Source organism: Cebus imitator, unplaced genomic scaffold (genome assembly GCF_001604975.1).
Source record: "Cebus imitator isolate Cc_AM_T3 unplaced genomic scaffold, Cebus_imitator-1.0 Scaffold43, whole genome shotgun sequence".
Taxonomy (NCBI): Eukaryota; Metazoa; Chordata; class Mammalia; order Primates; family Cebidae; genus Cebus; species Cebus imitator.
In genome coordinates this window covers 4595873-4609212 of record NW_016107358.1, presented here as the reverse complement: position 1 = coordinate 4609212, position 13340 = coordinate 4595873, and the positions used below count along the sequence as shown (strand labels likewise).

The following is a 13340-nucleotide window of genomic DNA, read 5'->3' as shown; positions in this document are numbered from 1 at the left end:
TTCACCATGTACCCCAGGCTGGTCTTGAGCTCCTGAGCTCAGGCCGTCCACCCACCTTGGCCTCCCAACGTGCTAGGATTACAGGCCTAAGCCACCATTTATTTTGCAATTGATTGGGATACCTTCGGGCTTGTATCAATATTGAATAGACCCTCAAAATGTCTTCATTCCCTTCACTTATCCTTGTTTTATATCAAAGTAGTTAAGAATAGAGACAACAGTGTCTGCATCAATTCAAAGCCAATTTTTGCCTTTTATTCGCTGAATTACGTCTCTCAGCAGTTTGCTTTTTGTTTTGTGCCATATGAGCTGTATATTGACTACAGAGTATATCAACAAGTTCAGAAGGGTTTTATAAGAAGCAGCTGCTGTGATTCTGAGAGTACCAACAGTACCCTGCCTCCTCATGCAGAAATAGTATGGTTAGGGTTTTAATTACACCTTTATCTTCTTTCTTCCATCAGTCTGGGATGTGCTGCCCTCTGTCAATCTGAAGGGCTCTCATGCTCTGTAAGGACAGGGGTGTATTAAACCTATGAGCCAGAGTAAGTACTTAACAATTCATTGAATAGTTCAGCTTGAAATAATGAGTTATCAGAAATCGACCAAAAGAACAGTTTCTAGTAACTACAGCTTTTATTTGAAATAAACACCAAAGGAATGCCACAGCTTCAAATTTCTTTTTTAGACAGATTCTCGCTCTGTCACCCAGGCTGAAGTTCAGTGTCACGGTCTCAGCTCACTGCAACCACCACCTCCCAGGTTCCAGTGATCCTCCTGCCTCAGCCTCCTGAGTAGCTGGGATTACAGGCGCCCACCACCATGCCTCGCTAATATTTGTATTTTTAGTAGAGACAGGTTTTTTGCCATGTTGGCCTGGCTGGTCTTGAACTCCTGACCTCAAGTGATCCATCTGCCTTGGCCTCCCAAAGTTCTGGCATTATAGGCGTGAGCCACCGTGCTGGGCCACAGCTTCAAGAATCTATAAATTTAAGCTGTGTATTTGGCAAGAAATCTATGTTGATTTTCAGTGAGCACGTTGCTGACTTTCTACAAATACTGGTATTCAAAATATGCTTATCTCTATATAAGAGAATAATTTACAGTAGGGGTCAGCAAATTTTTTCTGTAAAGGGCCAGATAGTAAATACTTTAGACTTTGTGGGCCATGCAACCTCTGTGACCATTACTTACCTCTGTCTTTGTAGCCAGAAAGCAGCCAGAGACAGAATGGAAACACATCAATGTGGTGTGCTCTAATAAAACTTTATTTACAAGAACAACAACGGACTATAGTTTGCCAACCCCTGATGTAGAGCAGCGGTTCTCAAACGCTAATGGCCATCACAATGACCGGGATGGTTTGCTAAAACACAGATTGCTGGGCCTTGGCCCTAGAGTTTTGAATTGAATAGATGGGACCTGAGAATTTGCATTTCAGTAAGTTTGCAGATATTGCTCATGCACCAGCCTAGATCACACTTTGAGACCACACTTAGACTAATCTACTGAAATATGACTTCATGCTCTTCAAATTCAGGGATCTTATGATCTTACCATTTACTTTTTTTGTGTGGCTATTGTTTATTAGATGTGTCTTTGAAAAATTTTAAAAAGAAGCTAAATAGCATTTATACCAAGCTTTGACTGAAAGCACGAGGAGAAATTTCCCATTCAGTAAAAATGCAGTCAGAATTTTATTTACTGCAGTAAAATCTCAATTCACCAGAGCACCTCAAGAATGAAGGATTTAATTTAATTTTCCTGCTAATTAAAATTTAAATCTAGTATCCCCTTACACGAATTCTAATTGTTAGATATTTTCTTAGCTTAGTAAGCTGAGTAAAGGAAATATAATTGAATCATTGATCATTTAGGATTTTCACTAGGATCATTAGGCAGATCAGTTCTCAGGCTGTAATACAATAGAGGTAAGTAGAGCACGAAGGTTTAAATGAGCAGTAACTTTGCTGTGAGCCTGGGGCCGTTAGGCATATTCCCTCTTTCCCGGTGCACTCTCTCTCTTTCCCTTAACTAAATATCTGAAATAAGCTTGCTTTGTTCTCCTTTCCCTTTGGTTTTTATTAATGTATTGTAAAAATACTATTATTTGAAAATGTCTTTAAGGTACTTTTAAATTAATAAATATAGTAATGTTGTAGTTCCTAAGGAAAATATTTCTGCCTCAATATGTGCATTAAAAATAATTCAAAGAGCCAAGGTTTGAATCTATTGCCCATTTGAAGAGAGCAGTACTTTAACGCAGAGCAATTAGAAGATAACTGGAAATTGGCTGAGGTGTTCATGGCTGTAATCCCAGCGCTTTGGGAGGCCAAGGCAGGGAGATCACCTGAGGTCAGGAGTTTGAGGCCGGCCTGGCCAACATGGCGAAATACCGTCTCTACTAAAAATACAAAAATTAGCTCGGTGTGGTGGCGCATACCTATAATTCCAGGTACTCAAGAGACTGAGATAAGAGAATTGCTTGAACTCAGTAGGTGGAGGTTGCAGTGAGCTGAGTTTGTGCTACGGCACTGCAGCCCGGGCGACAGAGTGACTCCGTCTTAAAAAAAAAAAAAAAAAAAAAGAAGATAACTGGAAATTGTAAATGTAAGAATCTATAAAATCCTTTCCAACTATAAAAACCAGAGTCTAGGATCAGGTGCCAGCCTCTCTCTGTTTACCTAACAGAATTTATGATTTCCAAGAATTCATGAGATTTTCATTTCTGTAGCTCCTGAAAGAATAAATGATCTAGTTCAGATTCAGTAACATGGCATTTAGCTAATATCCACCCTTCAACTAAAAACATACAGAAATTCTGATTAGAATTAACATTTCTTTTTTTTTTTTTTTTTTTTGAGACAGTGTCTCACTCTGTTGCCCAGACTGGAGTGCAGTGGTGTGATCTCAGCTCACTGCAACCTCTGCCTTTGGGGTTCAAGTGATTCTCCTGTGTCAGCCTCCAGAGCAGTTGGGATTACGACGTGCACCACGACACCCAACTGGATTTTGTATTTTTAGTAGAGACAGGGTTTCACATGTTGGCCAGGCTGGTCTCAAACTCCTGACCTCAATTGATCTGACCACCTCGGCCTCCCAAAGTGCTGGGATTACAGGCGTGAGTCACCATGCCTGGCCAATATTTATTTTCAAATGGAGTAAATCTAATACTTAAGCTTCTTGAAGTAATATTGAAAATGTCTTAGAATATTTGGGTAATTTGTTTTGAACTGTTATAAATGTTAACACTTAAAAAAGATACTATATTTTAGGCTAAGCTTCTATCACCATTACAGAAAGACATACCCAAGCAAAAGAACACTACACCTCCAAAGACTTCTGCAAAAAAATTTCAAGATAGTTTTGCCTTTTTGACTCCTGAAGATTCTGCCGAGAAAACAGGTACATGATTTTCTGTTGACTTACATAGAAAAAGATTTATATTTTGGGAAAGGTAATTTGATATAAATAAAACATTTTTTTTATCTTAGTATCTATTAAAGAAAATAAAGATTGTTCTTTACCTTAATGTCTCTCATTAACAAATAATAGAGGGTATGATGTTTTAATTTTGCTTTGCCATTTGAGATCAGCTTGTGCCCAAGAACTGTTGATCTCTTCTTTTCTTAAATAAGCAAGACATCTCAAATGGACCTGTAGCAGGGGTTGGTTTCAAACTCCGGGTCTCAAGTCATCTGCCCACCTTGGCCTCCCAAAGTGCTGGACTACAGGTGTGAGCCACCAGGCCCAGCCTTCATCCATATGGGTTCTGTTGCAACTGTTCAACTCTCCAGCTGTTGCACAAAACTGGCCATGGATAAGATGTAAGCCAATGGGTGTGGCTGTCTGTCCATAAAACTTCATTTATAGAATCAGGTAGCAGACTGGATTTGGCTTAGGGGCCAGAATTTGCCAACGCTTTACCTATAGGCTTTTTCTTAACCCTCACTGTGTTTTATTTTAACTGTCTGCATTTTATAAGTTTGTTAAGAATGGTGATTTTATTATTATTGTTATTAATAACAATATTATTTATTATAATTCTGCAGTTCAGCACATTGCCAGACATACAACAATATTTAGTAAGAACTTCAATAACAATCTGTTAGTGTGGCTGCCGCTGCAAGAAAATAAGTAGGGAAAAGAACAAAGTAGAGAGGAAAATGTAGCATTAAAGAATAAAAGGAGGCCAGGCGTGGTGGCCCACACCTGTAATCCAGCACTTTGGGAGGCCGAGGTGGGTGGATCACGAGATCAGGAGTTCAAGACTAGCCTGGCCAAGATGGTGAAACCCCATCTCTACTAAAAATACAAAAATTAGCCAGGCTTGGTGGCAGGTGCCTGTAATCCTAGCTACTGAGGAGGCTGAGGGAGAAGAATCACTTGAACCCAGGAGGTGAAGGTTGCAGTGAGCTGAGATTGCACCACTGCACTCCAGCCTGGGTGACAGAGGGAGACTCCATCCCAAAAAAAAAAAAAAAGAATACAAGGAACAAAACAAAAACAAATCAGTTGCATGTCTAACACTAACGATAAGCTAAGAAAGAAAGAAAGAAAGAAAGAAAGAAAATCTCATTTATAATACCTTATAAAAAAACACATAAAAATAACCAAGGAGGTGAAAGATCCATAATCTGAAAACTATAAGACATTGTTGGAATTAAAGAGGACACAAATGGAAAAATATCCTATGTATATGGATTAGAAGAATTAATATCGTTAAAATGTCCTCATTATCCAAAGCAATATACAAATTCAATCGCTATCAAATGTCTAATGGCATTTTTCACAGAAGAAAAAACAATCTTAAAATTTATTTGGAACCACAAAAGACTCTAAAATGCCAAAAAAAATCTTGAGAAAGAGGAATAAATCTGGAGGCATCACACTTTCTGATTTCAAAGTATATTTAAAAACTATAGTAATCAAAATAGTATAGTACCACCTGCCACAGAGACAGGCACATAGGTCAAGATAGCATTATAAAGCCCAGACATAAACCTACACATATATATGGCCACTTAATCTTTCACAAGGGCACCAAGAATATACAATGTGGAAAGGAAAGCCTCGTCAATAAATGGTGTTGGGAAAACTGGATATCCACATACTAAACGATGAAATTGGACCTTTGTCTTACACCATATACAAAAATTAATTCAAAATGGATTAAGACTTTAAAATCTAAAACTGTGCAACTACTAGACAAAAATAGGGAAATAGCTCTTTGACATTGGCCTTAGCAATGATTTTTTTTGTGTACAACCCTAAAAGCACAATAAACTTATAGGACTATGTCAAACTAAAAATCTTGTGCACAGCAAAGAAAGCAATCAATAAAATAGAAAGACAACCTAAAGAATGGAAGAAAATATTCGCAAATCATATATCTGATAATAGGTTAGGGATTAATATTCAAAATAACTACTACAACTCAATAACGAGGGAACACAACCTAATTTAAAATGGCTAAAGGAGCTGAATAGACATTTTTCCAAAAAAGATACACAAGTGGCTAATGGGTATAAGTACTCAGCATCACTAATCATTAGAGAAATGCAAATCACAGCCATAATGTGATATCTCACACCTGTCCAGATAGCTTATCAAAAAGACAAGAGATAACAAGTGTTGGCAAGGGTACGGAGAGAAGGGAACACTTGTACACTGTTGGTGGGAATGGAAATTGATGCAACCATTGTGGAAAACAGTAGTTTCCTCAAAAAAATTAGAATTGTGTGAATCCATCAGTCCACTTCCATGTATATCTCTAAAGGAGATAAAATCAGAATCTTGAAGAGATATCTGCACTCCTGTGTTTATTGCAGCATTATTCACGGTAGCCAGGATATGGAGTCAGCCTAAGTATTAGTCAGTGGATGAATGAATAAAGAAAACGTGGTATATATAAACAATGGAATACTATTCAGCCTTAAAAAAAGAAGGAAATCAGGCCATATGCAACAACATGGATAAACCTGGAGGACATTATGTTAAGTGAAATAAGCTAGTCACTAATGGGCAAATACTATATAATCTCACATATATATAGAATGTAAAAAAGCCAAACTCATAGAAACAGAGAGTAGAACAGTGGTTGCCAGATGCTAGGAGGTGAGGGAAAAAGGAGATGGTCCTCAAAGGTTATAAACTTTCAGGCATGACATGAACAAGTTCTGAGGATCTATCTAATATACAGCACAAGTAGTGATGGATGTGTTCATTGATTTGAATGTGATAATCATTATACCATGTATATGTATATCAAATCATCAAAAAAAAAAAAAAAGAATAAGAGGCAATAAGAGAGGGAGTTCAAGGGAGGGAAGAGAAGAATCACAAGGTTGAGGTGGAAGAATCCCTGCCCACGTTATTTGAGGCCAGATGAGCAGCTCTTTAAGGTATCAATCTGGTTGAAGTAACTGGCTGTTAATCTTACCTACAGATGTACAAACCTAATAAGCATTCATGTCCCGAAAGATACAGTCAATTGATTTTTGTTTTACTTAGAACTGTGTCCCCTGGCCAGGCACTGTGGCTCACACCTGTAATCCCAGCACTTTGGGAGGCCAAGGTGGGTAGATCATGAGGTCAGGAGTTTGAGACCATCCTGACTAACATGGTAAAACTGTATCTCTACTAAAAATACAAAAATTAGCCAGGTGTGGTGGCACGTGCCTGTAGTCCCAGCTACTTGGGAGGCTGAGGCAGGAGAATCACTTGAACTCGGGAGGTGGAAGTTGCAGTGAGCCGAGATTGTGCTTGCACTCCAGCCTAGGCAACAGAGCAAGACTCTGACAAAAAAAAAAAGCTGTGTCGCGTTTTTTGATGATGAGATTTAATACCTAGAATGATAGTGAATTCTTATTGCTTTGTTACTTGGCGTGTATTCACTTGAAACTTCTCTCTAATGCCCAGAGCTTCAAGGTCCTCACCCACTGAGCAAGCTCTCTTCCTTGGAACACTCAGAAGATGAAGAAAACTTATCTATGGTACTGTTTAATTGTGTTGGTTATTCATCTGATATTCCACAATTAATATCATATTTGCATAACACTTTGGCTATTCCTTTTGATGGGGTAATAGAACATCGCTTGTTTCTTGCTTTGCCATAAAAGACATATATTTGTGGTCTGTTATGTTTTTAAGATTGTGAACCAAGAATCGCTAACGGAAAGTACTAGCTTCAAACATAAGCTGCAAAACTTGGAAGACACAGGTGAGAGAATAGTACTTTTTTTTTTTGTAGAATAAAATGAAATTAATCTGATTTTGGCAGGCTGGGCTGTTACTCAGATTGTAGATCAAGTCACTTTGCACAATGACTATTGCCAGGCATGGAGTGAGAAGTGTGAGCTACTTACTCGTTTTAAATGTTTGTAAAGGTTAAGAGGAAAAACTCGGAGCTCCATATAGGGAACCAGGACCTCTTGTGCCAAGGAAGGTATAGCCTGGGACCTGAATCCCACCAGCCAGCCACACCTTCTCTCCAGCCTGTGAGGAGGGTACAGTGGGAATACCTTCCTAAGGATCTCGTCCAGAGCATATTTCATTCTCAAGTATGTAGGTCATTTGCAGTTTATAAGAAATGTTCTATAACATTGTGTAGTCAAGTTATTAAAGTTTCTGAGTTCATTTACTCATGTTAACAGTGGTATAAAGATTTCCAGGCTGGTTCACAATGTTGTATATAATATAATGTAATGAGTTAATATACTTCTCTTTATGGTGTTTCTTGACTGCATGTTTTTTTCTTTACTTTTAAAATTATATATCGAAAGGATTCGACTAGTTATAAATATGTATAGGATATTTAAAATATCAGTGCAACAAATATCTGTGAACCATTATCCAGTTTTAGAATTAGGACATAACTATTACTTTCAAAACCCTGGTATGCTTTACCTGAAGCCCATCTCACCCTCTCCCTTTTTGTGACGGAGTCCGACTCTGTCATCCAGGCTGGAGTGCAGTGACGCGATCTCAGCTCACTGCAACCTCCAACTCCCAGGTTCAAGCTATTCTCTTGCCTCAGCCTCCCGCGTAGCTGGGTTTACAGGCGATCGCCACAACACCAGCTAATTTTTTTGTATTTTTAGTAGAGATGGGGTTTCTCAATGTTGGCCAGGCTGGTCTCGAACTCCTGACCTCAGGTGATCTGTCCTTCTCAGCCTCCCAAAGTGCTGAGATTACAGGTGTGAGACACCGCGCCCAGCCAGCCCTCCCCTTAATTTTATGTCTGAATCTCTGCTTTTTTGTTCACTTGTACATTGTAAGAAATACCATATGTCAGAAGAGATAGTCAGATGTGTACAGTTTAAAGAATGACTATAAAGTGAACATCTGTGTAACCACAGCTCAAACTGAGAACTAGAAAATTGCCATTGGCTTAGAATCCTTCCATACCAAATTATTACTTATTAATTTCTTTCAGCTCTGATAAAGGTAATGACTTAGGACTTTTGTAAAAATCCTTCAGTTACTTCTCTTTATAATTTCGCTTTCTCCATATGTATTCCTAAATAATATACAGTTTTATCTGATTTTAAATGTAAACAAATGACATTATACTGTATATATTCTGTATGGCTTCTCTTGCTCAATCATTTGTGAGATCCATTCATGCTAATATGTGTAAATGAAGTATATTTCTCTTCATTACTATTTAGCATTCAGTTACATGAAAATACCATATTTAGAAATCCATTCCAGTGCTGTGGAATATTTGGATTTTTGCAGTTTGGGGTGTAAGAAATAATGCCACTGTGAACAATCATGCACGTTTCTCCTGATAGATATGTTAAAAGTCTTGTCTAGGTACATTTTTAGGAGTAGAATTGCTGGGTTATAGAATGTGTGTACCTTTAACAATTGCATATGCGAAACTTTCTCAAAGCAATTGTGTCTTTTACTTTCCCACCAGCTGTGTATCAGAGTCCTGTTGCTTCGCATCCTTACCAATACTTGGTATTTTAAATTTCTGTTGTGTGTGTGTGTGGACACTGAAGTTTTAATTCAAATATCCCTGATTGAAGTTTAGCATAATTTTATGTGTTTTTTAGCCATTTGAATTTCTCTTTTTGTGTAGTGTCTAACATGTCTTGCTTAGTTGTCTATAGTATTATCTTCTTATATTGATTCCTAGGAATTCTTTGTAATACATTCTGGACACTCGTCCTTGATTATGTGGCTTGTAAATATCTTCTTCCACTGTGCGGTCTATACTTCTCTCTCTGTATAATGTGTTTATGATTGCTTTTTTGATAAACCAAAGCTTTTAATTTTAACAAATTCTAATTCATCACTTTTTTCTTTAGTCATATGAAATTCTTCTCTTCCAAAAAGACATTATCATATATTATTTCCTATATTACTACACTTAATGCTATTCATTTCTCTCTAAGTACTGTTTTAGGTGAATCCCACACATTATAATATATAGTATTTGTCATTATTTAGTTTAAAATATTATTTATTATTTTTTATTGTTGTATTTTTGAGACAGAGTCTTGCTCTGTCACCCAGGCTAGAGTGCAGTAGCATGATCTCGGCTCACTGCAACCTCCGTGTCCCAGGTTCAAGCAATTCTCCTGCCTCAGCCTCCTGAGTAGCTGGGATTACAGGCACGTGCCACCATGCCCAACTAATTTTGTATTTTTAGTAGAAAAGGGGTTTTGCCATGTTGGCCAGGCTGGTTTTGAACTCCTGACCTCAGGTGATCTGCCTGCCTTGGCTTCCCAGAGTGCTGGGATTACAGATGTAAGCCACCCTGTCTGGCCTAAAGTATTATGTTTTATTTTGATTTCTTCATTGATCCAAATGTTGGTTAGAAACATGTTTGTTAATTCTCAGTAGAATAGGATCTTTTAGCTATCTTTTTGTTATTATTTTCTAGTTAGATTGCATTGTGTCTAGAAAACATAGTCCTTACGATTATACCTTTTGAAATGTTGAGATGTACTTAATTGGCTTAGTATATGCCAATTTTCAAAAAGATTAATTTGTGGTTAAAAGCATATTTAACAATCATTGGTGCAGTGTCTCTATATATGCATATTTATTATGTCACTTTTCTTAACTATGTTCTTCAAATCTTACAGTCTTACTATTTTTTAATCGGTCTGCTTATTCTGTCAGGTGCTGAGAAAAGCATATTAAAACCTTTCATTATGATTGCGGATTTGCCAGTTTTTTTTCTTCTGGTTCAGTTCAATTTTCGCTTCCTATAAATCTTTTTCTAAAGAATAAGTCTTCAGGCTGGGTGTGGTGGCTCATGCCTGTAATCCCAGCACTTTAGGAGGCTGAGGTGAGCAGATCATCTGAGGTCAGGAGTTCAAGACCAGCCTGGCCAAACGTGGTGAAACCCCATTTCTACTAAAAATGCAAAAATTAGCCAGGTGTGGTGGCACACACCTATAATCCTAGCTACTTGGGAAGCTGAGGCAGGAGAATCACTTGAACCCAGGGGACGGAGGTTGCGGCGAGCTGAGACTGCACCACTGCCCTCCAGCCTGGGCGACAGAGTGAGACTCCATCTGAAAAAAAAAAAAAGTAAATCCTTAGATGAAAGTAAAATAGCTACCTTATTGTATATTTATCTTATGACATATTAAAACTTTTATTATTATGAAGTGATGACCCCTATATCTAGTCATGTTTTTGTCTTGAAGTCTGTTTATTTCTTTTGTTTAGAATTTGCATGGTATGATTTCTAAAAATCTTTTTATGACGTAAGTGTATGTGTCTCCTAATGTTACTTATATTACTTGTAAACAGCCTATATTTGGACTTCCTTGCCCCTCATTTCATAGTATGTCTTTTAACTGGAGTATTTCGTCCATTTACATTTTATGTACTTACCCCCATATTTGGATTACATCTACCAATTGGTTTTGTACTTTCTGTGTGCTCTAACCATTCTGTTTTCTTTCTCTCATTCTTTGCATTTTGCCTAAGTATTTTTTATTGTATTTTTACCTCTACTCATTTGTGGTTATATTCTCTATTTCTTTTTTCATTTACCAATTAACTTACGAATTATAACGTGTAAACTTCTAAGCCTAAAGTTAATCTATGTTACTTTTCCTCCAGATTATGTAGACCTTAGGATCCTTGAATTCCATTGGCCTACCCCAACCACATAATGTGTTGGTGTTCTTAATTTTAAAACTTGAGGTTGAATTTTTGCCTTATGAAAATGCCCATTCAACCCTCTTTTTTGAATTAAATTTTACTGGGTGAAGAATACCGTATTGGCAGATATTTTTCTATCATACATCAAAGAAATTATTCCATTGCTTTTTTTTTTTCTAGTCTTCCTCATGAAAATGTAGCTGTCAATTTACCAGTCACTTTTCAAAGGTAATTTGCCCTTTTTTTTTTCTTCTGCATATATGTAAGATTTTTTTCATTTATCCTTGGTAATGTTCTACTTATTAAAATTTGTCTAAATAGGACCTTTTTGTTTATCTTCCGTGGCATTTGTAGGGAATCTGGAATATGTAACACATCTTTCATCAGTTCTGGAAAAGTCTCAGCCATTATCTCCTCAAATGTTGCTTTTGGCTTATTCTTCTTTTTCCTTGAACTCCAACTAGATTCCACATCTTTTAACCACGCCTATGTATTTTTTATTTCTTCGCTTTATTTGCATGCTAGATAATTTCATGTTTTTCACAACTACCTATTCACTAGTATCTAATATTAGACCTATCATTGAATGTTTGTTATATTTTTTATTTCTAGAAGTTGTTTGGTTCTTTCTAGAGCTACTAGGTCCTTTTGTATAGTGCCTACTCCCTGACGATGTTTTTAAGCTTGACTTTAAGTAGTTTATCTTCTTCCCTCTTTTTCAAAGTTGACTTTATTTGTTCAAGGGACTTTTAATTTTTTCATATAAATTTAGACTAAGTTGATCAAGTTATTTAAGTACACTGGAATTTTAATAGAAATTACATTAAATATATATGTTAATTTGAAGAGAAATGACACCTTTAAAATACTAAACCATCCCACACAAGAGTATAAAATGTCTCTCCCTTGATCTGTGTCATTGTCTGTGTCCTTTATCAAGTTTTAAAGTTTTCTCTATGAAGGGCTTGTGTATTTTTGGGGTAATTCCTAGATATTTATGATTTTGTTACTATTATTTTAAAATTTGTTATTGTTAAAGCAGAGAGATACTGTTGATTTTTATAAAATAACCTTGTATCTGGCAACCTTGCTGAACTCTTTTAGGTCAAATAATTTATCTGTTGGTTCCCTTGGTTGTTCTAGGTAGATGATTTTATTATCTGCAAAAAAAAAAAAAATGATAGATTCTTTCTCCCCTTCTGATACTTACATCTCTTGTTTTTCGTCTTTCATAGCATTGGCCAATGTCTTTAGTATGTCTTAAACGTAGCAGTGAAAATCTGCATCTTGTCTTTTTCCTAATCTTAGAGCAAATACATCTAAAGTTTCTCTGTTAAATAAAATGTTTGTGGTAGATTTTTGGTATAGAATTTTTACCAGATTAAAGAAGTTCCTTTCTACTCATAATTTGCTCTGAGTTTAAAAAAAGTCATAAATAAGTATTGAACTTTATGAAACACATTTTTCTGCATCAACTGAGATAATGAGATAAATTTTCTCCTTTGGTTTATTTTTTCTCTCCAGCTTTATTGAGGCATAATTGGCAAATAAAAATTGTATATATTTAAGGTATGTAATGTGATACTTTGTTATGCATATGCATTGTGAAATGATTACCATAACCAAGCTAATTTGCATATCCCCTCAGAGAGTTGTCTTTTGAGTGTGCATATGCATCTGTTAATAATCAAGATCTACTCTCTTAGCCAGTTTTAATTTCATATACATTGTTATTAGCAATAGTCATCATTCTGTATCTCAGGTCTCTAGAACTCACTCATTTAATAACAAAGTTTATGCCCTTTGACCAACATCTCCCCATTTTCCCAAGCTCTTGATTCCTGGTAACCACCCTTCTATGCTAAGTGAAAGAAGCCAAACACAGAAAGACCAGTGCTGCATAGTTTTACTTATATGTCAGATTTTTAAAAGTACAATTCATAGAAACAGAATAGAAGGATAAGGTGGTTCTTTTGCTTATTAATAGGACAGATTACATCGGTAGGTATTATGTTATTCCACCATACTTTTGTTCCTGGTATAAACCTCATTTGATTGTGATATGTTTTTTTAAAAAAATACATTGTTGGGCCGGGCGCGGTGGCTCACGCCTGTAATCCCAGCACTTTGGGAGGCCGAGGCGGGTGGATCACGAGGTCAAGAGATCGAGACCATCCTGGTCAACATGGTGAAACCCCGTCTCT

General features: G+C 36.7%; 1 protein-coding gene across 1 annotated transcript in view; it reads left to right on the top strand.

Moving 5' to 3' along the window:
- SYCP2L (synaptonemal complex protein 2 like) overlaps window positions 1–13340 on the top strand; it is a 95929-nt gene that overhangs the window by 55577 nt on the left and 27012 nt on the right. Inside the window, 3 exon segments of the mRNA XM_037737867.1 lie at window positions 3300–3405; window positions 6922–6995; window positions 7153–7222. Coding sequence (XP_037593795.1) covers window positions 3300–3405; window positions 6922–6995; window positions 7153–7222 — 250 coding nt within the window.